This window comes from Lepisosteus oculatus, chromosome 8, assembly GCF_040954835.1.
Source record: "Lepisosteus oculatus isolate fLepOcu1 chromosome 8, fLepOcu1.hap2, whole genome shotgun sequence".
NCBI lineage: Eukaryota > Metazoa > Chordata > Actinopteri > Semionotiformes > Lepisosteidae > Lepisosteus > Lepisosteus oculatus.
The window spans coordinates 50,599,787-50,627,037 of record NC_090703.1 but is presented as its reverse complement, the minus strand read 5'-3'; the positions used below and the strand labels follow the sequence as shown (position 1 = coordinate 50,627,037).

The window sequence follows — 27,251 nt, the reverse complement described above, 5'->3', positions numbered from 1 at the left end:
TTTATTAAATTGAGAGATGGGTTTTTAATTTTTGCATACAATGGACGTAATCTAATCTACATCTCAGTATAGAGAGTATGTGCATATACATTTCTGACAGTAATATATGTAGTATATATAGCCAAAAAAGTAATTGCGAACATATTACCTAATTCGACATGACTGTACTGCGTCTAAGGTATTCGGACACGTTTCTTTTGGCCTCAAGGAAATGAGCACCTGGCCTCCTTTCAATTAGAATATTAATACAGTAGTTTAATTTTCTCAAATGCGTGTTTTTGGATGACTCTGCTTGAGTGGAGATCTTCTAAGCAATGCAATGTTTCACAATCCGGATTGTCTGACGTGAAATGCATCAGATATATCAAATGAGTCTGGTTTTCCACTAAATAGCGTTCATGGGATTGAGTTGCGTTTCCACTCTTCCTACAAAACTGTTCATGTCACCATTTAATGGAGCTGGGGGTTGAAACAAGGCGAGCAAGACTCGTGGAAGAAATACGCACTTTGCTGTAAAAACAGCGAAAGTTGATAACTTTAATGGTAATAAAATGTGGGATTAAAACTACAAACCCGGAAAGTGGTAACGCAGATGAAAAACGTTGAGGAAGGAAACGTCGCTAAGTAGTCACGGTCATATTGACATGTTTATCTGGTATAAACGTTGAAAAGTTAACTAAGCGGAATTCTAATGGCAGAACTGTAGTAAAACGTGTTAGTCGCGTATCCTACAGTGCGAGAGTTAAAATGAGAACTCCTTCTAACCCACAGAGCTGGGATGTTGTGTACCCATGACTGGACAAAATTATTTACTATAATTACTGTCAAGCAACACCCTCTGAGCCCCTTGTTTCTTTAAAAGCGGGGGACGAGGGCTTCTGCCAAAACTCTGGGCGCAGATGCGAAACTCAGTAATCGACTCCAGCGGCGCCGCGCTCAGCCAAACCGAGTGGGAAAGGGGGGAAGACCGTCAGCCTGTCGTGTTTTCAGACAGAGGTAAATCATCATTCGATATTATTGTTGCTCGCTACATCTTCATGATCACAAGTCAGTCTTTTACCGACGATAATATTATTTTTTTTGTCTGGGCTGTTGTCTTCTTGACAGAGTAACTTCAGAAGCCCTCTTGGCTTTTTCTGGAAACGTGTGTTGGAAGTGAATCCGTCGCCCGTCTGTGCTGTGGCGCGCACCTTCAATAATGCTCTTTGTTCGGGGAGATTTTTGTAAAAACACTTATGTTGCGCTATGACGCGACAGGTTTTCACCGAGGCCACGTTTCCCGGTTTGTAATAAGTGATTTCCAATTCATGTCACGCATTGCAAGCCTTCTGCACCTTTTGTTGACGTTGTAGGGGAAATGATCAGTTTGTCCCTCTGAAAAGTATTATTGTTTTTGTCGTTTTTTATTCTTGATGCGGCCTTGAAACCCCAAGGGAAAGAGATGTCAAAACCGAGCTTTCTGCTGCTGCTGGAGGTGTGTGCCCTTGCTGAGGTGCTCGGACTGACCGGCGAAGGTAAGGAGTTGTGACGAACTGCCAAACGTGAAAACTGTATGCCCAGCCTGAAAGGGAGCTTGCACGGCGTTACCGGCTTTGAGAAAGCACGGACTTCTCAAGTCAACCGTTCAAGGCAACGGCACTGTAGAACGTAGTCATCTATTGAGATGACATTTGTTTTTTCCAAAAAACAAAATGACAGCTTTATAATATTAACGACGGTGCTCTCAAGGCTTCAAGCATGTGCTCTCAGGCTGTCTCCACATGCCTGAACAGCAGGAACTGTGCTGTCGATGTCACAGCCCGCAGGAACATTATCTTTGTGCTGTGGGTTTGGAACACTCCTCACAGCTGCGGAATCCAGCGCGCTGGATTCTCACACATTTGAATCAACGTTTCCCCCTGTAGTCGCCGTCTCCCCCGGGGATGCCCGCATGTCCTGTAGTTTATATAATCCTTTCTGCATGGAAAAACCACCGTCACCACAGCCAACAAGTCGTCAATTGGATGCAGCTGTGGCAGAGACTGGCTGCTGCAGAGATACACGGGGCAGATATTCTTTGGTAACAGTCTGTGTCTGCATGGCCGTCTGATTTTAAATCAGTCAGTTAAACTGGCTCCCTCTCGTACATCATTACAGGTGTTGGACGTGTGAAGGGTAGTGTCTTCCCAGAGAGTAATTAGTGACAGACCCAAATGTAAAATGCGGCATCCCCTATAAAATTAGTGTAATTGAGCTTCTTTCACGAGGTACCGCCCTAACTGTGCATGTACTTTGTTCCACCGTATCCTAAAGGAATTTATAGACCCATTACATTGAGGCAGAAGATTGGGCCCTGCCTGTAATATAATCGGTATGTTATTAAGTGATTCAAATACAGCTTGCTGCTTCAATTGAACAAGAGTAAAGTAACCACTCCAAAGCCAGCGATTAAAGACAACATCCCCTCTTCCTTATCCAGGAGAAATCTGACTCCCTGTGGCCTTTCAACTTTTCTTGTTCCAGTGAATTTCTCCACAGGGAGACCTCCCTCCTCAGAATGTGCCTTTGTAATTAGAATCCCTTGCATTTATATATATATAGTGCTTTTCATTACAGAATAGCAGCTTGAGAAATAGTATTTAAGAGTGACATTGGCAGCTTGTAACTCTGTTAGTTTCAAGCAGTTCAGTGCTTTAGACACTAATCCAGTGAATAAACAAGACTGGGAAAGCACTTGGTTAAGTTTATTCAGTTTGTAAGCATTCAGCTTCGTGGGCTTAATGTTTTGGGCCTGTTCTCCTGGGTGTGGTAGCATCACATTGTTACACAGTATCACGGTGTGTCTTCTCTGGCGTTTCCCATTACTTGCAAAATGAATGTGATTACAGCGTGAGGTGTACTGTGAATTTACTCCTAGTTCATCACAGGTCACTGCAGTGAAGATCTGTAAGGGTTTCATGAGTTCTGTAATAGCTGCGTGGAGAAACATTCAGGATGATGTCTTCAGTGCTCCAAGTAAAAATGATCTGGACTGGTAGTTGCTGTTCTGCAGAGACTCCTGGTTAATTCCATTAAACCAGGAGTCTAAATGTTTGGGTATTTTATTCACAGTACCGCATACTGTAATTATACCAGTTCCACTCTAAATGGAAAATCGGATAACTTTCTCCTCAAAAGAATTATTGTGCAGAGAACCAAAACAGAATACCAAAATTGCCTTTCTTTAGGGAGCTGTTGCACAATTTAAGAGGGCAAAGTTATTATGTCTCTGCAGCCTCAAAGAAAGAAAGCAACAATCATGACAGTCACTGCAAATTAATGGAACGAAGAGCTGCTTTAAATAGCATCTTAAATTCCTTAATACAGATCGTATGGGGATCTGCCCTCCCAGAATAAAAATATAAATAGCACCAGCAATTATATCCTGTGCCCCTGGTTGCACGTCCCTGGGGTGTAATGACAGGATGCAGCTAAACAGAGCAGCTCCCCGTGTTGAAAATCTCCACAGCAGAGAGACCCAGGGCTGCAGTGACCTGTTGTTAAAGGACTTGAATGTCACCTTGCCAAACAGGGATGAACAATGCCGTGTCACGTGTTGAAACTGCTGAACCCATCTACTGTCCATTGCAGTTCTGTACGGACACAGTCACTGTGACTCTGTGCTGGGTGTGCCAGGAGTCCGTCAGTCCTAGTGTGGAGCTGGGACTGTCTGGAGCTGGTGCCGGGTCTGGGCAGTGGTCAGGCCATGATGACAGGCTGATGACAGGAGGATTCTCATTCCCCTTTCTGCTAAGTCACGACAAGGCTGAAACAGGACTGTCCACAGCATTCTTCACTCTTAATTCTCATGGGTGAAAAGGAACCAGTACGTCACGGGATGTTTTTTGCTTTCAGAATTTCATTTTTAGCACAGTCTTTTCTTTACAGTTCAACTGTTTCAGGTCTTTAGGAAAGCTTACTCTCCTGGATCCAAAGAAGTAGGCTTATAACATAAACTACCACGTGACCTACAATATATTGTCTTATTTGTTTTTTACTTCAGTAATATGATTGGTAGTCCAAATATTTTCCGCATGTCGTCAGCCTGTCATGGAGTCTGTCTCACACTTAGTGGAACACTGCAGACAGTGTTAGAGTGATTTTTCCATACCCATTAACAGTATGAAAACATGAAAATGCCTGTGTTCGTCAAGCTGTAAAATTCCACAGCAAACCTCAGCTCTTGCTACAGCTCCTGCAGGAATCATTTTTTTCCTCTCATTATTTCACACAAAGCCAACAGAAACTGGTCCATGTTTTGTTCTGCGTTCTTTTTCCTTTCCTAATACCCACTTCTGCTAATATCCAGTAGTAGTGAGGGTCCCAGGAGCTTTCTTGAGCTGCTGTAGCTCCTCCGGGCAGTGTGCAGCAGCACTGAGGGCTGTGGACTGGAGTCCCCTTGAGGAAGGTACGGTATGTTGTTCCAGTCAATGCCTTCCCTATACAAGAGTGCTCTTCAGGTTGTCATCCGTAATGAGAATTTGTTCTAAACTGAACAAAAGTAACATGGTAAAATAAGTTTTGAAATTAAATGTCACATACAGATGGCTGTCTGTATTTTACGTTGGTTGCAAATTAATTTGGGGATACGTGAGCTCTGTTACGTCTTAACTGCATGTCTGCTTGCAGTTCCTTCTTCACAGGATAGTTTATTGTTAAATGTTTAAACCCCTACTTGCTGAAGAAGGGTCTTAGTGCACAGCCAATTAGTGAAGCACCTGTCTTTTCTTAAGTGCCCCTGTGATGTTGACCTAATGCACTTCCTTGCTCTCTTGTAACTGTAACTGTACACTCACTCTCATCACCTGAAATTACAGACTGCAAGGGCACCAGCTGCAGAAAGCCTGCATTTGATCTCCTTGACACAGTCCCAGCAGGGCACTCAAATCACAGAGCTTCACCTGAACCTTAGGGATCTATGGAGCACATATACTGTACAAGCCCAGAGCATGGAAGGAAAGCAAACTTTTGCACATTAATGTCTGGGGAAATCAGCTTTTTAAGTTGAAGATCAAGATGCATGGCACTCAATTTAAACCTTTCTTACAAAGGATGTACATGGTTTTACATTTATCATCACACACAACCTGCTTTTCACATGGCTTTAGAGGGTGGTTTGTGTTAAAATTGATGGCCCCATGTTGGGAGGACATCCCACCTCAGGTGGCTGGGCTTTAAACCTCATCCTGGAAAATGCCTGCAATGGCCAATTTCAGTGACAATGTAATATCTGTCTGTGTGTGCTTTTACATTGATTTTAAAGATGATTATTAGAAAATAGTTAGGAACTACTTTATGCAGTAAAAGGATGTCACACTTGTCAGCATTCAAGGTTTGATGCATGAAAATATAGATGAAATTTGCTGTAACGTTATCCTTACATAACAGCACAACGATAAGTTGCTGAATTTTGATTACATTCATAGAGAGTTCAGAGTTTAAATCATCATGGCCAAGAGTGATCATGGGAGACGGTCTTCTTCATGTCCAAAGCCTGGAGAAGACAACTCCTCAACATCTGGGTTCTGATGTTGTGCTGCTCGGCACAAAATTCTGGTCAGATTAACCCCTGGACGGGCTTGAAATATCCTGCCCTTGGAGTAATCATTTCCTGTTGTTTTATCTTTTTGCAGTGCAGCTCTGTAATAGTTTCCAAAAGACCAAAATAAATAAACCATTAGAGACATCTGGTACAGTGGTTGCTCAATCCTGTGCTGCTGGTGTGTGATGCTGACTAGCTGTGGGTGGTGTGGAATTGTAAGACATCTGAACAATGTGCTGCTCCTGCTTTTCAGCCTGCTCAGGCCACACAGTCACATGTGGTCTTTGTCTGATTCACACAGCGGCAAGACAAGCTCTCCGTTTCCGAGTGCTGTCGCCTATTGATTAAATTAGAATATAGCGATTAAAAATGCATGAGAGAAGACTATCTGTGCCTGTTATAAGGTGCTGAAATATTCCATACAGTTTTTGATTTTGAAAGGATTCCTTAATTACTGAACTGTAAAAAAGTAACACTGTTAATTTTTCTTAAATGGTAATTTACCATTTAAGAGGGCCGCATAATGTAGGGTGGGCTAAACAAAAATAATTAAACAGAAGTACAATAAGTAAAAGAATACAAATTGCAGAAAGTGCTACAGCTATAGGAATGAATCTTCAAACGGATCTGAACCTTCTTTCTTTTGGTTGCATTATTTTCCTGTTCAGTAAAGCTGTATGATGACAGGCTGTGACGCCGTGTCTAGCCGCAGTGCCCTGGGGGACAGCGCTCTCCCACACACCGGCCACACGGTCCAGGTGCAGTGTCCAGGGGACAGGACAGTCCGCACACACACGCTGGACACACAGCATCCAGGTCCCTGGGGGGGTCAGAGAGTACAGTAACCTCACAAGTACAACAGTGCTCATGTAAAAGTCTACATTTAAATCTGGTTCAGTGTTTTTCCATTTCTCTGTGTTACAATGGCAATGGGTTAGAACGAATTGCCCTTTTTGATTCTGATCCAAACCCGGTTTTGCTGTGCTCACTGATTTATGTTCAGAAAGCAGGATATCTTTCAAAACATCTCAGAAAACGTCATCAAGCGGCTGCTAGATTTGATTTTGTTAAGGATCTTGTGTCTTTTGTTTGGGCCTGCTGGCCTTGTCCAGACTTGCTGGAAGTGTCTTTGCGTGCTCCGCCAGTCTGACTGTGGCTGCAGGCTGTGCCTGCTGCTCTTTCCAGAGTGTCTCAGGATGTGACCTCAGTTCTGCCTCTGCTGGGGCTCGGGAAGAGCACGAATCCTCTTTTAGAATGTGGAGAAGAGAAGAAAAAAATCAGAGCCCATAACATTTCGTTTTTTTTAATCGAATAAGAAATCTCTTGCTGTGATGGATACAGTACCTGTCAGACCCAGGACCCGTGGACATCAGTCACAAATCCTGCTCTGAAATCTCCGTCTGCGAGGAGGAGAGCTCTGCTCTTGCCTGTCACAGGAGAAACGAGGGGCTCCAGGCAGGTCTAGGCAGAGGGCTCTGACGTGCAAGGAAACCAGGATGCTGCTGTAAATGCAGTGGGTGGACCAATAGGTGGCGCCCTTCCCTTTGAATGAGGATTTTCCAAGCAGTGCCCCCATATAATAACAGCAGACACTGTGTGTAGGAGGTGCAGTCCTGCAGACAAGACAAACTGAGGTCCTGACTACTTGGTCAGTAAAGGTCCCGTAACGAAGAATAGTGTTAAACCTGGCGACTAAATTCCACTTTGTGCTTGCACCCTTAATTAATATGAAATCAGTTCTTCCTCCTCGACCTAGGCTGCTGTGTGGTGTAAAACAGCTGGCACACGTTAACTCAAGTGAGGGTGACCTGAGTCCCCTCCTGTTGCTCTGTAAATGTAAGAAAAGAACTGAATCATTGTTAATCATCAAAACTAAAAACAGTGGCAAAGTTTGAGCAATTAATAATAGATAACTTTAGTAATTCTTTACATTTAAATAGTGCTGTTCTGGACACTCCACTCAAAGTGTTGTACAGGTAATGGGGATTAACTCCCTTCCACCACCATCTGGCTGATTACACAGCTCAACTGTGAGGAGCTCACCAACACCTGCAGCCCAGCGAGTCATAAAATAGACACTGTGGCTCTCAGGAGCAGCTGAAGAGGATGCAGTTGTGCTTCACAGGAACTCTGCCCTCGGACTGCTGGGAGCATTTGTCTTCGGGGGGGCCCAGGACTGAATAAATGGCACAGAGAGGACGGAGGTGTTCTTCCCTCAGAATGCATTAAGGGTCTGTGTGCATGGCGATGAGGGGAGACGTCAAACACACGCAGTGCTGGGGAACAGGCAGAATCACGATGCTGGCAGCCAAAGTTTTGATTTTCTTGTGAACGTGCGCTAGCAGGACGAGTTTCTTGCGGAGTTCTGTTCGCAACCCAGGGCTTGGAAGGCAGGATGAAACCGCAGCCGGTGGGGAAGGATGAGTGGGTGTGATGGCCTCCTCTCCTGGGAGGTGGCTGTGGGAAAGAGGGGGGTATTTAATTGCTGACTTTAAAGGCTGCTGTTGCTGCTGCTTACTGAGGATAAAGCACTGAATTGCAACTATATCTGTCTCAGCCTGGGCCCTGACTCACTCTCCTCCCAGTGACACGAGTGGAAATTTCCACGTCATACTTCCTGGGGAATACATGTCTTGTCTTAACGATGGTACCGTTCCAACCTTGCGGGTGTCTCAGGGGTGTCTAAGTCCTTTAGCTGAGTGGTCTGTACAGTCAGCAGTGCTAGACCTCCCTGCTGGGCGCCTGTGATTGGAAATACAGAGGCAGTAATGAGGTCCTGAAAGACTGAAAATAGTTCTCTTGCCTTTAGAGCTGAAGTAAGGAATGGAGGTGTCTCAGCAAACTCTGAAAAACAAGGGACTTCAGCAGTCGTCTTTAATATTGGTGTTCATTTGGTTAAGCAGCACTTTCAGCCAAAGAGACTAATATAGATAGAGCTGGGTATTTTACTGAAGCACTCTGAGCACAGCAGCAGTGTCCTTCCTGGGATTAGAACCCACAGCATTCCAGTTCCAAGTCCAAAACTCTGACCTGCTGTTAGTATGTATTGTTAATTAGAGGTTAAGGTTTTTTTATAGGAACTGCAGCAATAGGTACACAAGTACTGTAAGCATTTAAGTTCACCATAGCTCATCAGCTTGTCAATGCATCTGGAATTACAGTATGTATATATATATACAGCCTACATATACATATAGTCCTTGTATGTCATTTTACCTGTGATCTGACAGTTAACAAAGAAAAGTGCGCAGTTAGAATATAGACAGAGAGTTGTTGTTTGCTTTGCATTTGGCTCACTGCGGAACTGTTTGGAGGATGAACAGGGGGTTCGGTCCCTTGCTGTGAGAGAGAGAGAGATGGCTGTGCTGTTGATTCCAGGGTCTGGGCCTCCTGAGCAGAGCGGCTACAATGACGTCGTGCCGGATGAGTCCGAGGCCCCCCCCCAGCTGGACTTTAAGAGTAAGTGCTGACCCCTGTGTCTGTGTGGCTGGACTGCTGCAGATGGTGTGTGTCCTCCTGACGAGACTCCTCTCCGGTTATGTCCCAGCGCCCCGCTGGTGCCACACCCTGACCATCTCGAATGGGGAGGCCACCTGCTTTTCCCCCCGGGGGGGCAACTACCAGAGCACCCTGGGGACGCGCTGCGAGCTGTCGTGCGACCAAGGGTACCGCCTGCTGGGTCGAAGGTCGGTGCAGTGTTTGCCCAACCGTCGCTGGTCAGGGACCGCCTACTGTCGGCGTAAGTGTGATGGAGCTGGCCCGCGTGGCACAGCTCGTCCGTACATCAGTCCACTGCTTCGGCACTGAACAGATAAGGGCCTGGAGAGATTCTGCCATGCCTGTCCTGAAAGAGAAAAGTCAGGGGCTTAGGAAAAACCTGCAGGAGGGGAGCATAGGTATTCAGGGCGCTGGTCAGGCAGATATTCTCTCCAGTGTTTAGGAAACACTGCTGTCCCCTTCCAAGGAGCACACTGCTGGTCTCCAGGCTAAACTGCAGGTCTGCTTTACAGTTTTTAAAGGTTTAATTTTATTCCCATAGCAATTCCCAATTTGTATTTTGGGGGAGTGGGAGATACTTCATATAATACGGAGACAATCTGCAAAGATCTTGAATGTCTCTGTTCTTTTTTCATAGAGAAGCACATCTACAGATGTTTGCAGAAAGAAAAAAAACACTAAGTACTTTATTTAAAAAGTTTCTGAGTTTCTTTTAATTTCAGGCAGTGGAAAGTTTGGTTTCGATTGAACTAATGTGACCGCCTTCTATAGCTTGCAGCCTGAATTCTGATATTATGTGGTACCACAGGTTTCCTTAAACATCAACATAACAAGAACCAACAGAAGAATCCCAGTCTTAATCTCTAGATGTTTAAAATAATACATCTGACAATGCTTTCTGCATGCATGGATGGATGTTTTTCGTACACATGAGTGTAAAGTGCTCAAGAGTTTTTTTTTTTTACAAGATTTTATTTTATGAAAACAGTCTCTTGAAATTCCTGCTGGAGCCTCGTGAGCAAGTAATGAATTATAGTAGCGGTGGTCACTACTGGAATGTGTGGATGTCTAGAATAAATATCCTCCGCCCCTGTCCGAGTGTTGCCCCTCCCTCGGCAGCTGTCGCCTGCAGTGTGCTTTGTCCTGCAGAGATCCGATGCCATGTGCTGCCGCTGATCTACTATGGCACCTACACCTGCACCAGGAGTGTGGCCATGGGCTCGCGCTGTGATTACACCTGCTCCCCTGGGTACCAGCTGGAAGGCGAACGCTTTCGGACCTGCCTGGAGTCCGGGCGCTGGAGTGGCACTGAGCCCACATGCGTGGGCAAGTCACACATTTGGGATAATACTGATCACCCACCTACCCACAGAAATCGATACTCCCGCAAAAATGCCTCCTTCACAGGGAGACCCATTCTGGAGACGCCAGTGTGCTTAGAAAGGATGTTTCTTTGTGTTTATTCTTAGCTCTGTTTCCCAGTCCTTTCCTTATGGTGGATATTTATTTCAGTGAAGTGCTACAGTCATATATTTCATCGTTTAGTCATTCTGAATTGTTTGTAAATAATAGAACTTAAGAGTTTTTACTATAAAATGTATAACATTTTGGAAGCATTATTGTTAAAATGTCATTTCAAATCCAATGAAAGCTTGGCAGCTTGGCAGTAGGTGTGTTTACTGTGTCAGTAGAGCAGTGCGTGGTGTCTTTGTCCGTGCTGAACAGGTGTCTCAAGACCTTAGTCCTGGGGCAGGCAGGACACGACATCAGAGCACATTCCTGTCTGCTGTACGGGCTCATTCAAGGCTCCTTTGAGGGATGTTTCCAAAACTCCAAAGCTTCCTTCCTCAAATTAGCTTAAGGATTTGTTTTAACAAGCAGCTTGTGCCTGAGGTTCCGCACACTGCCTGAGGAACACACTGCACCGGGCTGAGTGCTGCTGTTTTGTTAAAGCTTCAGTAATAGGTAGCATCTTTTGAGTGTCAACATATGGTATTTGTCTTCTGCCCATGCACGGCTGTAAGCATACAGGATTTAAAAGATATTTAAAAGAATATTATAGGGTTATATAGTATTATGTTTTAGCAGTGCTTACCAATGCACCACCATAGTGCCCTTAAAACAAAACATGTTTTTATTTTAACCCATTCATGAGCCTTGTTTAGAGCTGTGCAGCATTACAAGGCCGTGCTTTTTATTTTTCAGCATGGTATTTTTAAACATTCAGGTCCAGGGAGTTCTTGATTAGAGGATTAGATTGTGTTCTTTTATATGTTTCCAGAAGTGCCGAAACTGAATGCCCCCCCCCCTCCTGTGTTCCAGACCGGGACCCCCCGAAGATAAAGTGCCCGTATTCCCGGGTGAAGGTGGCAGAGCCTGACAAACTCACAGCCAAGGTGACCTGGGACCCCCCTGCGGTGAAGGACACGACCAACCCTTCTGTCACTGAGTAAGGCTGCACCAGGGAGGGCTTGAATGGAAGAAAGGGCTTTTCAGAAGGAAATGCAAAGTTCTTAATGCTTGTGGTTTTTCATTTCCTTTTTTTAAAAAAAAAGGCAGATTTGAACCCGCAGGCTAAGGCAACGTAGCACGAGCCTTTCCTGTAACAGGAAAGAAGACTAGAAGGAAATATTCTCACTCCCATGAAGAAGTTCAGTTCCGCCAAAGCAGTGTTGATGTGATTTGACATTGGACTGTTCCATGCAGTAAATATTTGAATGGTCTGCGTGAAAGAAAGAAATGAGTTTAACATGTGTCTGACCCGTCGTGTCCTTCTGCAGCGTAACGCTCATAGGGCCGGAGCCAGGATCTGATTTCACAGAGGGAATTCACGTCATCCGCTACAGAGCGTACGACCAAGCCAGGAACAAAGCTGCCTGCAAGTTTATTGTACGAGTGGAAGGTAAACAACCTTTTGAGTTTTTCAGAAAGTTGCCATGAGTTTGTCCACTTTAATGGTTTGTTGGACACTGGGGTACGGGATTGCGGTCCAGACATTGGGGTACGGAAGATCCAGTCAGATGATGGACTCTTCGGGATAGTTTTGTATCATAACTGCGCCTCTTGTGACCGTTCTGGAATGTTTTCTTACGTGTAGCTAAAAAACAAACCAAAACATAAAAAGGTTCCCCCCCCCATCCCCTGTGCTGCTCCAATTTAAACCAGAGCTTCTGGCTCCCAGGCTCGGAGCTTTAGGAAATTCTTCTGGGATTCTCAGAGCCAGGAAATTCAATCTCTAAGCATGAAATGAAAAGTGAAAATCATATTGGTATAGTTCAGAGCAGCTGCCTGGGGTTCCGAGGCTGAGAAAAACAGACGGAAGGACAAGAGATCTGAAAAGGGGCGAACGATGCTTTTTAGAGAGAATAAAGATATGAGCGTCAGTATTTGAATTGTGAACGGCAGACAGCATTGTGTCTCCTGAATTTGTGGTTCAGATTTAAACTGATGCTCCCCTTCATGGTCACGTGAAATTTCTCTGGGCTCTGCGATGGCCTCCCACCCTCCAAAGACATGCTAGCTGGGATAATTCGGTGTCTTTAAAGGGTGTGTGCGTGCCCTGCGGCGGACCGGTGTCCTGTCCCGATTGTGACCTGTCCCTGTGCTTCCAGGAGACACTCTGGCTTAGGAATAAGCGGATTTCATTTAACGGATGAATGGATGTATTTAAATATTTGGTTAGTAGATAGGAAAATAAACTTAAAACCCACGAGGTTTGTACTTTCCTATGGCTTTTCAAATCGGCATAATTGACCTACCGGATTGTGCCGCAGATGAGTCTAAGTGGATGAATTGTGAACCTTTCTGGGTTCTCCCAGGCTGTGCGCTCAGGGTGAGGCGCCTGACGTGAGGACTGGCGCTAACCCTTCCCGCTCTTCCTCCAGTGCGGAGGTGCCCTGCTCTCAAGCCGCCGATTCACGGGTACCTGACCTGCTCCTCGGATGGGAACAACTATGGCGCCACGTGTGAATACTCGTGTGAGGGGGGCTACGAGAGGAGGGGCCCCCCCACCCGTGTCTGCCAGTTCAACCACGGCTGGGCAGGAACGGCTCCAGTCTGTGTCCGTGAGTGTGCGAGCGGAATCGCACCGTGACTTTGCCCTCTTCCTGCGGCCTCCCGACTCTGACGTCTGGTGACTTTCGCCTCAACTCGCCTGTCAGATTACACAGCCCCTTTCAGTTAAATTCAAATTAAAGAACTTTTACATAAAAAAGAAATATGTAAAAATAGGGCCGTATGGTCAAGGCTGACAAACCCCGCCCCCCTGCGAGGAATGAACCAGGGAGGCAGCTGCAGGGGTGAAGTTGAGGTGGAGGGGGTTATTGCATAGATACGCATGAAGGGGCCTCGACAGGAAATTTTTCATGTGTTGAGAGAACATTATAATTTGACCCCCTCTTGAACTTTCATTTAACAGCTCCATACAGGGTGGTCGTTTTGCCCACAGCAGAGCATCATGGCCTGGCGCTGGCAGTTTTGTCGTTGCTTTTGTACCTGGAATGTAGCCTCATTCAGTGAATTACATTTACGTTTATAGTCATGTCCCCAAAGTGTCCACAGTTTTTCCTTTTTGGTCATGTCACGAGCTCCATTTTAAAGCAACCCCTGTATGCCTCCCCTGCAATGCCCCACTGAAAGAAAAAGAAAGAAAGAAAGAGCCTCTTCCTCCGAGCTCCAGACAGGGCCTGACGCATACGCCTGTGTTCACAGCCATGGATTTCAACACCGAGGTGACCACCGCTGCCGCCCTGCTGGACCAGTTCTACGAGAAAAGGAGGCTGCTCATTGTGTCCACGCCCGACAACTCAGACGAGAACTACAAGCTGCAGAACATCATGCTGCAGGTTAGCAAGCAGATGGCAGGTTTCATAGCTCTCTGTCTTGTTTTCTAAATTTCTCTGAGTCGGTGGGATCAAAAGTTGTCACCAAGCATTATTGAATCTCATTTAATTGCAAGGGTCTTGATGGTTTCCCACTCATACTTTTTACTCATACTTTACTCATACTTCCAATTTTTCTTCTTCTTCTGATTTTTTTCTTCCAAGATCAATGCTGGATTTTGGGTCCCAAGACAGGTTTAGGACGAGTGGTTTTTAGCTCCTATCTGAATATTTTTTTCGGAATCTCAGAGGACCTGGATGTCACGGTGTAACCAAGCATTATTGAATCTTATTCAGATCCTCCTCCTATCAGTGGTCTTGATTGTTCCCACTCATACCTTTTGGTTTGAGGAACATGTCAAAATCCTATGCCCAGAGAGGCTCGGATTTAGATCGTGGAAATGCTCAGTTGACACCCCAGGTGGGGTTAGGGTTAGTATTCACACACTACTCAGACTGTTTTTAAGTACTGTAAGTTGACGTCTACGAATGGTGTGTTAAGCATCTGCTCTGGCAGCACTGTAAATCGCCAGTCATGCCTATGCAGCTTGCTGAAGTGGAGTAAAGTCTCCCTTTCGTCCTGGGGAACCAGCTGAAAGTGCAGGACATTATGCCGCAGATTAGGAAAGGGCAACGGCGTCTCTCTAGCGGTCTTGCTGCTGCTGTGTTGCCCAGAGTGCCAGCTGCGGCCTGGACCTGCGGCAGGTGACGGTGATCGAGCTGCTGGGGCTTCCTCCGCGGGAGGTGGGCCGCATCAAGGACCGGCGCCTGACGTCCCAGGCCATCGAGGAGCTCAGGTAACGGGCCGCTCGCCTGGGGGAGCTGTCCTCTGCCACAGGTAACACAAGCGCGACCTCATTTTACAAACTAAGGAGTGGTAGATTGGCTCATGCTTATGAGGGCATGACCAAGGCATCACTTTATTTACTTTATTTCATATCACAAAATGCCAGGTTTTCATCAAAGGAAAGGTGTCTTCAATACAGGGTTTGGCTCATTTTTATGTTGTGGTTTTGTAGCGCAAAGAGAGCGAAAAAAGCTAAGCACACAGAACAACAATAAAATGGTCCCTGCTGCAGTCAAACTATTTCATTTGCACAGAGGAGAATAAGGCTGCTAGAGAAGGAGAAAGCTGTTTGTCTGAGGCTGGTGTGTACTGTGTCCGCGCAGGCAGGTGCTGCGGATCACCAGGGCTTACTTCAGCATGATCCTGCTGGACAAACAGGGCATCGACCGCGAGCGGTTCATAGCCCCCACCACCTCGGATGAGGTCTACACCTTCATTGACACCTACATGCTGAGCGAGGAGGAGCGGGACCGGCTGGAGAAGTACAAGGACTACTGCGACTGAGCAGATGGCAGCCCCTGGGCCCCGAGCACCACACTACCTCCCCAGGACAGGCTGCAGTCCCCCCGGGGACCAGGGACAGAAGGCTTTCTTTCCGCCACAGTACCTGGGACCAGAAGCGTTCAGAATCTGCAGCTCCTACACCCAGTGCTACAAAGTCAGATTGCAGATGCCAGACTAGTGCTCAAGCATGTTTTAGGTCATGAGAATTTCCTTATCGGGAACAGTGGGCATTAGATCCTCAATAAGTCAGATCCTGTTAATAAGAACTAAACTGCTAATCTAATCTAAGGGAGTGTTGGCTGTCACCCCTTCACACCCACGACACCTGTTTTACCAACTACTGCCTCAGACCTGCAGCATTAGACATAAAATAGTAAAAAATAAGGACAGTGGAGCAGAGTGTAATCAAAACGATATTTATTAAAGCATTCTTTTTAAGATAAATGATAAAATTAGTTTTTTAAAAAATAACTCCTCTTCATCATGACCCCGCTGTAGAAGTACAGCCGGATGTTCTGCCCAGCCTGCAGTCACGAGCTGCAGGAAGGAAGTGAGCATCAAAGGTCACTTCCTGTGTGGCTCTTCCCTGCACATTTTAAAGTCAAAACACCGTCACTCAGATTACAAACATTTAAAAGCTTTTCCAGATTTAGAATCCGATCGCCTTCTGTCGTAGTGGCACTTTGCTTTCAGAAGTTAATGCTTTAAGTTTTATTTGTGCATTTGTGAACAAAATTTTGAATGCAATGATTGCACACAATAATTTTGGCAAATATTTCTAAATAAACAAATCCAAACAAAATGAAACCTTTTATACTAATAGTCCCTTTGCTCTGTGAAGTGGATTTGAAAAAGACAAAGGTTTGCACACATTGCACAGGACATGCCTGGTAATTGTGGGCTCAGGAGTAATGTTCTGCCTTATTTAATGCGACTGTGACTGTTAACAATAAAATTACAAAGGATTTCTCAAGGTGACTAAACCGTATCTGGAATGCAGAAAGCAGCACTCACTCAATGGATTTGTTCTCTGCCTTCCTGTTGTGCACTAGACCAGACAGTCAAGAATGAGAGGAAAAAGCTGTTTCTTTACAGGTCTTACTTGCTCCCCACCTCTGTGTGCTTCAGTGAAGCAGAAGCCCATTATACACAGCAATGCAACTGATCAAACAGGTCTTAAGAACATTTTGTTACATGTAAAAAAACTTCAACTGCAGAAGAGGTGTGTGAACAGCAGACTCGGAACAGTGAAAGGAGCTCCAACACACAATGATCCCCAGCATTCATGGCACTTTCTCCTGGGATTTTTTATATCTTCCCAAAGCAAAATCCATGACACCAGCTTCCAGAAACTCAATTGCTCTGATTGCTTTTCCCTTTTTGGTAAGAGGATGAAGCCACAAAACTGAAGCACTGACATTCTAGTACTGAACTAAAATGTTGGAAAAAATGCAAGTCAGCAGTTTCCAGTGCTCTTCATACTTAAAGGGATAATTAAAATCCTCTACCCCTCCCCATTTAAAAGGCAAAAATAAATATATTATGTGCCATTAAAACCCTTTGGTAAATCCAGTGTTTGACTGTGGAATGTATTTGTCTAATTAAACAATTAAGTCCTAACCTTATTAAGAAATTAGCAGATAACAAAAAGGCCCCGATTTTCAAACATGTTTTTTAAAGATACATAATAAGGGGCCTATATAGCTTTTTTAAATGGAGATGTATAGTTCATCTCGCCATTTTCAATAAGAATAAACGTTCTCAACAGTTAAGAGCACCTTATTGAAAGCCTTCAAAAAATGACAGCTTCCTGCAACACGAAGGAAAAGAAAAGCAAGAAATCGGGATCCATTCTGGACCTTTCCTACAATCCACCTCCCTTGCGTCTCTTTCAGGGTGACCTGCTCATTGACTTTTGCCCATGGAGGAGCGCAGTGGGAGAGTGCCCTCTGCCCACGAGTCAGGGTACTGCATCATCTTCTGCCACAGGCACACCTCCTCACCCCTGGAGTCCATCCAGTCCACCTTCTCCCCCTTGGCCAGCCCTGAAAAGGCAACCAAACACAGCCCTCAGTGCTGCCCTGCCTCTAGCGTTTGAAGCACTTTGGTTGGAAGGAAGGCAACTGTAAATGAAGATTATTAAAAAAAAAAAACATCCTTAGTCCCCTTTCTGTGCAGCTCCGAGTCAGTCACTTGCACCACTTTACACAGAGGCCAGGGCAGCATCGCTACAGCTCCTAACCCAGGCTCAGAGAGGAGTCAGAAGAGCACTGTGGCAGTGAGGCACTGAAGTACAAAGTGAGCCTCGTCCTGCGTCCGAGCACTTGCTCACCTGTCCCTGTGCTGAGCCTGACGCCCCCCAGGAAGTCGTTGCTGGACATGGCCTCGCGGTCCCACACTGTGAGCTCCACGCACATGTTCTTCAGCTCCTCCAGGCGGAGGTCCTTGTACACGAAGGTGTGGTCATAGTGCGGGTTCAGAGTCTTCTTCACCACCGGTGTCTTCCTCTTGGTCATCTTGGTCCTGGACGGTAACAGGTACCTGCATGGTTGGTGGAGAGAGCAGTGAGACAAGGCGGTCCCATGGCTGGAGCAGACCTCGCTCTCAAGCTGGTGGTTTCCACACCTTTACAGGATAACTAGAACAAAGTTACTTTGAGTTTTAAAAATCAACTAGCGACTTCTGGATGCCAGGCTGCCACAGAAGCCCCGAGATCGAATCGTTGCCCTCACCCTTTCACAAAGGAATCGGAGGTGCCTCCCGACTTCATTGCATTCAGGTTCTTGGCCTCTTTGATCAAGACGTGAAGCTCTCCACTCTCCTCCTTCTTCCTCTTGCCTGTCACAAGTCACCAGCATTGTCAGCCACACAGCTGGAGCTATTCATTTACTCCCATCTTCACTAGAAACCACAGGTTCTAAACACAGCCACGGAAGAGTGCCACGTTTCCTCTTCCCTGCACTCGCTTACCTCTCGATTTGTCAGCAGGAAGTTTGTGTGGAGAGACGTACTTGAGAGAGATGACCAACTCGCCTTTGTACTGCCCGTAAGCACCACCGTGCTCAGGCTTAACCTTGAAGAAAGCACATGTATTTCACCTTAGGATGTCTCCCTGCCTCACTGTGCAAGGTGTGCATTCCTTATCGCAGCTTCTCTTTTGAGGGAGTCTGAATCGGGGAGGCACTGTACCTTCCCACAGAGAGGCATGCACTCCTCCAAGGGCGTGTCGAAGTTCCTGGAGTCCATCGGGAGCTCCACCTCGCCCAGAAAGACGTTGCGTCCGAACCGGTCATAGTGCCAGACGGAGAGCTGGACGGAGCGCATCATGAGCTGGGATTGGGTGATGTTGTACTGCAAAGACAAGAGCAGAAGGTAAACGCACACCAGTACCTATTCAGTTTCAGAGGGAGGGGGGGTATAACAAAATCATTCAGCTGTTCTAATTTGAAGCAAGAATAAGGATTGGAGCAATGGTTTCACAGGTACAGTAATAGGCATACTAATCCATCAGAATGGACTAGGGAGAAATCATGCTTTTAGCAACAACGCTAACAAAATATTGAAAAATGTTCAAAGTTTTCCATCATATACTTTTTTCCATGAAAACAAATTTTCACACCTTACGGTGATCGCAGTCTAATTCCGTAAAAGCAGCCAAAATCAATATTTGCTCATCACAGACAATAACTCGGCTCTTATCTTTAGACAGGATTGCGATTTGATAGCTTGCTGAAGGTGGACGTACAGTATCGGCTTAACAACCTGCAGATGAAAATCAAGTCTTGAGCGATTAGAGGCTCGGGCTGCCTCACACGTCCCCTTTCCACTGCAGGACAAGCGGCCATTACCTTGAGGGTCTGGTTGTAGGACGGGTTGGTGGTGTTGCGCTTGATAGCGGTTTTCCTCTTGCTCTGGCGGGACATGTCCGGAAGCAGGTAGCACTTGACGTACCTTCGGCACAAAGGGACGACACGCAGAGCATTGCACCCGTTTCTTTCTCAGTCTTCACCACCACGACAGAAACAAGAGTCCAGCGACAACTACAGCACCTCTCTGATTACTCCCGATTGTGGAAACAGGAAATCCAAAAGCACTCTATTCTAACATTTTCATTTCCATGCCTTATTGTACTCTATTGTACAGGCATGCTGGTAAAAGCATTTATCTCCAAAACTACCAACTAGCCTTGTAGGAAGCTAATAATTCTCCATCTGTACACAGAGAAGGGAGACCACTTTAATTGTGCGTTAACTAGACTAGAAAGCAAAAGTGACATACAAGAGTAACTGGACCCAATGCAGGACGCAGGAATTTCTACTGCAGGGGTCTCAAGCTCCGGTCCCGCAGAGCCCCAGTCTAGTTAGTCTGACAGGTAACCTGTTTCTGAAAACTGAAAACGCCTTTAAGTAACGGATTCATTGAGTAGTTTACCCTGTTAAGAGACCTCTGGTCATCAAGGGTTGAAGGATACTCATCGTGGAAATCTTTCGTCTTTTGAATTTGGGGACTCTCTGGGACGAGAGTTGGAGACCCCCGGTCTAGCGAGACCGGGGTTCCCCATGGCCCAGGGACAGCCAGACTTACGGGTTGGAGCGTTGCTTGGTCACGTCCCCGTGGGCTAGGTTCTGGCACTCCTTGATGAAGATGCACAGGGTCTGGGTGCGCTCGTCGTAGCTCAGCGAGAAAACGATCTCGCCGGAGACCTCTGCGCTGTCGTAGTCTCCCGCCTCGCTGTACACGCTCATCATACTTCCCAGCGTGGTCTGCAGAAACACAGGGACAGTCACGCAGCTGGGAGGACGAGGGAGACGGCCCCACCTCACGTGGACAAGCACCGCATGAACAACACAAAGACGGTTAAAAGACAGAACTGGACAGTAATGGAGAACTATAACTCACTGAGCCAGTGTACTAGAATCCCATAGCGAACATGGCACTAAGGGGTTCCTACACTGACAACCCTTGCCTGCAGAAATCCAGCCCAGAGACTGAAGCTGCAGGAACCACACGGTGTTGTAGGGGCGAGAGACGGGAGCCCTCATGCTTTGCGCTCACCCTGGAACCTGAGCTACGAAGACTGTAGGTGCTGCCTGCAGACTTCCTGTGGATCTCCACCAGGCTGTCTATGTCCTCCTCCTCCTCTTCCTCCTGCAACAGAGTGCAGTCACCATGGTGCTTCAGAAAAGGAGAACAGAGGGAACAAAACAGCAGCTCACCGAGTTCATGCAAGGGCAAGCCATGAAGAAAGATGGGCTTCACCAACGAGTGAGGAGCGATGACTTAGCAGGCCAACATAAGGTGCAACACAAGCATTAACCATCCCACCTGCCATACCAGTTCAAGACCATCATCAAACTTCATCCATCCATCCACCCACAACCTGCCTGACCTGCTGGAGCCAACCCCTGCAGCAGACCTGGTTTCTGTGCCCTTCGGAGCACGCCTCTGGCTTTCTTTAACAGAGCTCCTCTCACCTGGATGTTCAGGCCTGGGACAGATTTGCTTCGGTCTCCCATAGATCCTCCGTCCACCCCCAGAGCGTTTTCACGCAGGTCCAGGACAGAGGTCGGCCGACTGTACTCTGAAGACAATAGAACAATAATACAGTGGACACATTCATGGGTGACAGGAACTGAATCCTTTTAGTGTTGCACAGAAAAGGCTACGAGCAGTTTTGATTCAGGTATACAAAATCCTCCGACCCAGTGAACATCTTCGAACTGTACAGAGAACCATGAACCAGAGGATACAAGTTCAAACAAAGTGAACTTAAGACTGGAATCTGGAAGCACTTCTCTACAGAGCAACTCGCCCAGTGATGCTTTTGATGCTGATATCCTGGTCAAGAAACACGGGACTAAAATGGCAATGTCTACCTGCGTGTGTAAGCTCTGCGTCTCACCTGGAGGTTTCAATGTCCTCCTGGGATTCTTCTTGAAGAGGACGTCACTCTCGTCTGCTGTCACACCAGAGCTGGAAAACTGATTTTGCACCATAGAAACAGGAAGAAAAAGCAGATACATGCTTTTAGCTGGGCTCCACTCTAGAACTTTGTAACAACTAGTTTCTTAACATTTTGTGAAAGGCCACATGTTCATGAATTCCTCGCCTTCAACTGCATTTACAGGTCAAATATAATCAAAGAAAAAAAATCCCTTCCCTCAAATAAATGAAGAATGTAATAAAGCCACAGCCTTTAAACTGAAACATTGTTTAAATTTGCAGTTTTACATAATACACATGTTTTACAACAAATGGTTATACACATTGTGTCCAGATACAGCTTCTGAAAGACTTCTGGGGTTTAGCACAGAGCTGGACCCGCAGACTGGCGAGAGATGGGAGAGGACGTTGCTCTTACTGGCTCAGGGTCACTCCTCTTGGCCTCCTCAGGCTTGGTGGGGACAGTCAGAGTGGACGCACCAGGACCTGGGCTCTGTACAGAGTCCCTCCTGGAAGAAAGAAGTAGGAATGTTGTCTAGAAAGAACAGGAGGCTTCCTGGGAAGGCAGATCACGGTCTTCCTCTCCAAACAGATGCAGCCTTACCGCTGCAGGACAGGGCTAGCCTGGGAGGAGTGGATCTCAGGCTGGTAGCTGCTCAGGCTGCCTCTCTCCAGCAGCTCTGCATCGCTGCCCTGCTGCTCTCGTGCCTTTGTGGGCACAGAGATCTCAGGGAAGAGCCTGAAACACAGGGAGAGGCCGCGGTTAGATACACAGAGACCCAGGGGCTGCGGAGACGCTGCTCTGTGATCTTGCAGCTTCAAAGAGCGTGAAAGGGAAAGGGAGAGGAACCCATTTTCTCCACTGTTGTACAGCAACCTGTGAAGACAGACGCCCAGGAGGGACAGTCGTCAAGGAAGGAGCCAGCCCACTGGAAATATCAAACTCCGGACTGTCTGCCGGCCTGAGCAGGCCCTCTCTCTCCCTCACCCCTTGTCCACAGCCTGGGGGTCCGTCGCTCTGGGCCGGGGGCTGGGGTTCAGCTCGGAGCGCTGCAGCAGCACCTCTCCCACCGTCTCCCGCTTCTTCGCTGCGGACAAGCGCATCACAATCAGCGGCGCAGTTTCACCGCCGAGAACGCGATTGTGGGTGCGGGCAATAACTTATTAGGGGGGACAAAAAACATCCTTCAGGCTGAACTGGGCATTAGCAGGTGGACAAGCTCAGACTAGAGTATTAGACAGGCAAGTTTCCACATTTCCTATGGCCTGCAGAACATGCAGTATCCCTAAAGACCATTCTCCAGTTGAGGGCAACGACGGAGATCAACCTACAGGAGAGCGGAGCCGCTCCTGCTGCCAGCCAGCGCCCACCCCTCCCCAGAGCCCCGGGCACGTACCTGGCGGCCTCTTCCTGAGGGAGGCCCGCACCAGGTCATACCCGGGAGCGTTCATGAAGCGGTTGACCCGCTGGTCGTAAAACCAGTCTCCCGTGCTCTTCTTCAGCTCCCTGGAGAGAGAGGGGGAAGAAAACGACATGGCCGACAAAACCACCTCGGTCTCTGGCGCGTGGCGGCGGCGGCGGCGGGAACCGAGGCTCAGCGCGGGGGGCGGCTCGCTCACCCTTCCTTGGCGCACACGCTGCAGGCCCAGGAGCCGCCGCCGCCGCGGACCACCTGGCAGCGGCGGCACACCAGGTGGTTGCAACTCCGGCACCGGCTGCTGCCCACGCTCAGCCTGCCCAGCGGCTCCTGGCAGCGCCCGCAGGCCCGGCGGCTGTAGTCCTGGCTGCTGCGCTTGGCGCCCTTCCGGCGGATGTCCAGCAGCTCGGCCTTCAGCCTCCTGCGAGGGACAGAGGGACAGCGGGACAGCCGGTGACCCCTGGCCGCTTCTCAGCTTCCGCTGGGAGGTGTTTGGGGAGAGCAGGAAGAGAAAGTCGCCCAGAACGGCAGGAGCTCAGCCATCTCAAGAGAGCCGCAGGTCGGGGAGCTGCTCTCTTCAGGAAGCAGCAGCAGAAAGAACGTACAGGCTCTCCCAGATCAAAGAGAGGCAGCGCAACACCCACGCTCCACGCCAAACGTGACAGCTCAACACCCCTCACTGTGGGTACAGGGAGCCCCCCGGCCCCCACGGAGCCCCCCGGCCCGAGCGCCCACCTGACACGCAGCTCCTCCACCCGGCGCAGCTCCTGGTCCCGCTGGAGCACCGCCAGGATCAGCTCCCGCTCCGGCTCCGTCAGGAACGCCACGTCAATGACCTCCGCCCCCGGCCACATCCTGCAGCAGGCCGGCCGGGGCAGCGAGCCGACGCAGAGCGAGGCGCCTCGGCTCGGGCGGGCTCGGCAAGGCCGCGCACACCGGCGCTCGGGAGGCCGGCCGTCTCCGGCAGCCTGGCTGCGGTCGGTGCTTCCTCGCTCGCCCCTGCACTGGTCTTCCTCAAAGAGCACTGCAGGCAGAGAGCGCGCTCGTTAGCCTCCGAAATCCCTAATCCTTAACGAGACCATTCCCGCTCCCCGCTCCGAGTGGCCGTGCCCCGCAGACACCTCACAAAGATGCCTTGTAAAATCTGCTGGTTCAAGATATGGATATTACTGAGTGCTCAGGCTCATTTGATAAAAAAAGATGCTCCGATAGGTGTAAATGCAGAACCCAGCTCCACTGGGGGTGCCTCTAGGTGTACCCCTTTACAGGCAGGGGGAAGCAAGCAGGAGTCGGATTTAAAAGACAGGGGCAGACTGCTCTGTTTTGGGAAAATGTAGGTAATTCAGTACAGACAAGAGACACAACCCCTTCATCACCAACACTGTCACACAGAGCAAGAGCTCTGTTTTGCAACAGATGATCGCGAGGAAAAAATAAATCATATGACTGGACTCATGAGCGACAAGTGCAAGAACGATAGTAACATCGTAAAATCCACCTATGTGAAAAAATGAGCACAACTTCAGAATGGTTTTGCGCCTGTTGAGCATTCCTAGAAGATTAGAGGAAACAAACAGCCTGCTCTGCAGGATTAGTGGAGTCAGTGACATCACAGGCCATGCTGTGTATTTCACACTGAGACTGTGGCCTGTACCTTAGCATTACAGTACGTCATAGACTGAATGCACACAATGTCTGCTGGGGGACCCAATATGCTCTATGAAAAGTAAAATAATTCAAAATAGTTCGAGAAAAAAGCTGAAACTGCAGTGCTATCTTATTTATTCTGCAGAAAAGGAGAAGACAATAAGACCTTGCATGTCTGTCAGAGTGCTCCCACCCTTTAAAGACACACAGGCCAGGGTGGAGCTCTGTGGCTGCTTCCTTTATCAACACACAGCCCCGAGAAACATCAGAGTCCTGGCCAAACCCTGCACTCACAGCTGTGGACTCACTTGGTCTCCTGCCAATCAAACCCAGGAGGGGAATGTGTACAGTATAGACACACTGTCACAAAACAGTAACAACTTTGCTGCTGAGGGACCCGATCTGTTCTATGAAAGGTAAAATTAATGACGGTTTAAGAGCTGAAACTACACTGGTATCTTATTTATTTGACTATTTTAAGTCAAGCACACAAGATCTTTTAAAAGATACTCTTCACAAAGTATTTTCCAGAACACTGCATTTAAACAGAAACTGTATCCAAATAAGAACACCCAGTGCACTGGAAGTGGGGTGCATCTGAGGTCATCTGCTCCAGAAAGCTGCCCATCTATTTCATACAAAGCTTTCCTGGCTCGAAGTTCTGGATGATCTTGCTTGGTGTGCGTAAACTTGTCCGGTAAATAAGTCACCAGTAGCAGATGCCATTAAAATGGTCTTAGGCTGCCCAGGTAAGAACCATAAGGCACTCAACCTTTAAACACTTAGGCATCCCGTGTCGAGTGAAAGACATGTCTGCTGCTGGACCCAGGCAGGACAAACTGAGAAATCTGAGCCCGAACTCGAGCAGAGCGGCCAGCTGTTCGCAGGGTCCCACCGCCCGCAGCGGGAGCCCCTGTCCCTCCACGTCGGCTTGGTCTCCCTGTCACCACGGCGACCACCGATCACCCACCTCTTGGGTCCTCCAGCCTACTGTTACTGTTACTGACCTTTGCTATGGTGATCGTTAGTATTACTGTTCCTCAGGTGCAATGACACAGGTGCTTAAATTCCAGCGAGCACCCGTACGGTCTACACTCAAAAGCAGTTCCGTCCTAGAAAGACTCCCACCTTTGCTTCAGAGAGCCGGACGCATGTGCTAGGACAGCTCGGTTTTACGCGAGACAGTCTCACTGGCCAGCCCCAGAGGGAAGCGCAGAGCAGCAGCGGTCCCAGATCTACCATACCGATCTCCTGTACCGGGGCACTACCGCGGCGGCGATCTGCGGCTCCTGGAGTCATGTTTACAAAACAGGAGGAGACGCGACCTTCTGCGGCACAGTTATTCAGACCTCGCGAACAAAAGACCTCGCACGTAAAGCAATGGGGGAATTCGTTAAAAAAAAGAATATCGATTCGAAATATCGAAATGAGTACACTGAATCAAAGCTAATATTAACTAACGAGCACGTCCACTGCTTTAAGCACTCGGAGGGAAAGGAAACGGTGTCATTTATTCAGAACTTCTCTGCGACAAAGCAGGCACCACCTGAATCTCATCTGCTCTCATATACAATACTTTCTCATACTGTAATACCTAAATATCAGTTTTGCGTGGCATCAGGCTATTCGATCTGAATAAACCTTTTTAGATTTGTAACATAATAATACAACAACAAAAACGAGCATGATTAAACTACGAATACTTTGTTTCCTTTAAGGATCAGGTCAGAATGTTTTACAGTTACAATCAGACATTAGATGAAAAGATGAACGCTTATAATACCGATGTATAAAACTCAATTGAAACTACAGGTTAACTTTTTTTTCCTAGAAAAGGAAAGGAAGCGAGCAAGAACGGACATCACGGCCGGGAGACCGATTCTCGGTCCCGTTGACACCCAGATGTAACGAAATGCGCCCCCGTCCCAAACCCGTTAAAAAAGTTTTTAAAGTTCCGATTCAACGCAGAAACGTTCACCCAGCTGTCTGATAAAACGCAAAAGATCTCAAAGCCTCCCGCTCGCAAGAGGACCGCGCACGGCTCACCTCCAGGTGCAAGGCGCCCCGTCCTCGAGCTGTCCTCTCGCGATCCTGCGGCCAGCAATCCCGATCCCGGAAAACACCAAAAGCTGCTGTTTGGGCAGAGGAGTTTTTTTTGTTGTTTGCGCCCAGAGGCAGAGCTCTGAGGTTTTAAAGGAACCGCTAGCCACGTACGCAGTGCTCAGCGACAGGTGATTTTGTCTTGGGTATCACTTCCTAGTTCAGCACTGCTTGACCGCTTGCCCACATTCGGTCTACAAATCAATCGAATAATGACAGTAAGGGGATATATTTTCACCTCCGACGTGAAACGTGTCGGTTAGTATACTCTGTTAGTGAAAGCCTCGTGTTCTTTTTTTTATGTGGGCGCATCATATCCCCTGAGAAAAATATATTAACGGATACAATAACATATAACATTCGGGTTATTCTCTTCACGTTACGTGAAAAAGTGCTTTTGGCAGAATAACGCCTTGTCAAGCGCTGTGTTTGAATCGCAGATGGATCATGCCACGTGGTTTAGGAGCAGACATCTGCGCGCTGGGTCTGTCAACTGAACATGGAAAATAAAAGCTGGAGCAGAGGGGAGATGTTAAGCATGTACTGTACACACCTGAAGAAGGCTCCACGGCCGAAACGTTGCTTTCTTTCTTCTCTTGTCGGCAGGGATGTATAAATGGGTACAAACTAGGGGGCTGAGAAGTGAAATAAGGATATAATAATAATAATAATAATAATAATAATAATAATAATAATTGCTTACACTTATATAGCGCTTTTCTGGACACTCCACTCAAAGCGCTTTACAGGTAATGGGGATCCCCTCCACCACCACCAGTGTGCAGCCCCCACCTGGATGATGCAACGGCAGCCATAGTGCGCCAGAACACTCACCACACACCAGCTATCAGTGG

The 27,251-nt window shown here is 47.6% G+C and overlaps 2 protein-coding genes across 4 annotated transcripts; one reads left to right on the top strand and one right to left on the bottom strand.

Annotated features, from left to right (window-relative positions):
- Positions 1–364: 364 nt before the first annotated feature.
- On the top strand, positions 365–16,096 carry srpx2 (sushi-repeat containing protein X-linked 2). Of its 3 annotated transcripts, none has more exons than XM_015351736.2 (12): positions 365–996; positions 1,434–1,514; positions 4,331–4,426; positions 8,939–9,019; positions 9,108–9,299; positions 10,208–10,384; positions 11,381–11,507; positions 11,839–11,960; positions 12,943–13,122; positions 13,769–13,902; positions 14,614–14,735; positions 15,109–16,096. In XM_015351736.2, exons 1-12 carry the CDS (start codon positions 900–902, stop codon positions 15,287–15,289), a joined length of 1,590 nt encoding a protein of 529 aa, XP_015207222.2. In that variant the 5' UTR covers positions 365–899; the 3' UTR covers positions 15,290–16,096. The 3 variants fall into 3 exon arrangements, with proteins under 3 accessions (XP_015207222.2, XP_015207221.2, XP_006633089.3); XM_015351735.2 differs by having other exon boundaries at positions 366–996; positions 4,328–4,426; XM_006633026.3 differs by lacking the exon at positions 4,331–4,426 and having other exon boundaries at positions 370–996.
- Positions 15,690–26,481, bottom strand: sytl4 (synaptotagmin-like 4). The gene is made up of 17 exons (XM_015351734.2): positions 26,344–26,481; positions 23,386–23,674; positions 22,853–23,071; positions 22,630–22,739; positions 22,221–22,320; positions 21,837–21,971; positions 21,651–21,741; positions 21,192–21,270; positions 20,764–20,870; positions 20,345–20,437; positions 19,874–20,052; positions 19,138–19,240; positions 18,479–18,640; positions 18,260–18,362; positions 18,022–18,127; positions 17,622–17,830; positions 15,690–17,334 (listed from the first exon to the last, which is right to left on the bottom strand). Exons 2-17 carry the CDS (start codon positions 23,502–23,504, stop codon positions 17,195–17,197), a joined length of 2,055 nt encoding a protein of 684 aa, XP_015207220.2. The 5' UTR covers positions 23,505–23,674; positions 26,344–26,481; the 3' UTR covers positions 15,690–17,194.
- Positions 26,482–27,251: the final 770 nt, after the last annotated feature.

Bases quoted from the DNA above. Each gene is read 5' to 3' on its own strand.
- srpx2 (XM_015351735.2), top strand. From the start codon at position 900: ATGCGAAACTCAGTAATCGACTCCAGCGGCGCCGCGCTCAGCCAAACC. The intron at 9,300-10,207 runs GTAAGTGTGATG...TTTGTCCTGCAG, and splicing joins AGGGACCGCCTACTGTCGGC to AGATCCGATGCCATGTGCTG. The intron at 11,961-12,942 runs GTAAACAACCTT...CTCTTCCTCCAG, and splicing joins GTTTATTGTACGAGTGGAAG to TGCGGAGGTGCCCTGCTCTC.
- sytl4 (XM_015351734.2), bottom strand. From the start codon at position 23,504: ATGTGGCCGGGGGCGGAGGTCATTGACGTGGCGTTCCTGACGGAGCCG. The intron at 20,438-20,763 runs GTGAGAGGAGCT...ACTCTGTTGCAG, and splicing joins TCCCAGGCCTGAACATCCAG to GAGGAAGAGGAGGAGGAGGA. The intron at 20,053-20,344 runs GTGAGCGCAAAG...GTGTTTCTGCAG, and splicing joins TTCGTAGCTCAGGTTCCAGG to ACCACGCTGGGAAGTATGAT.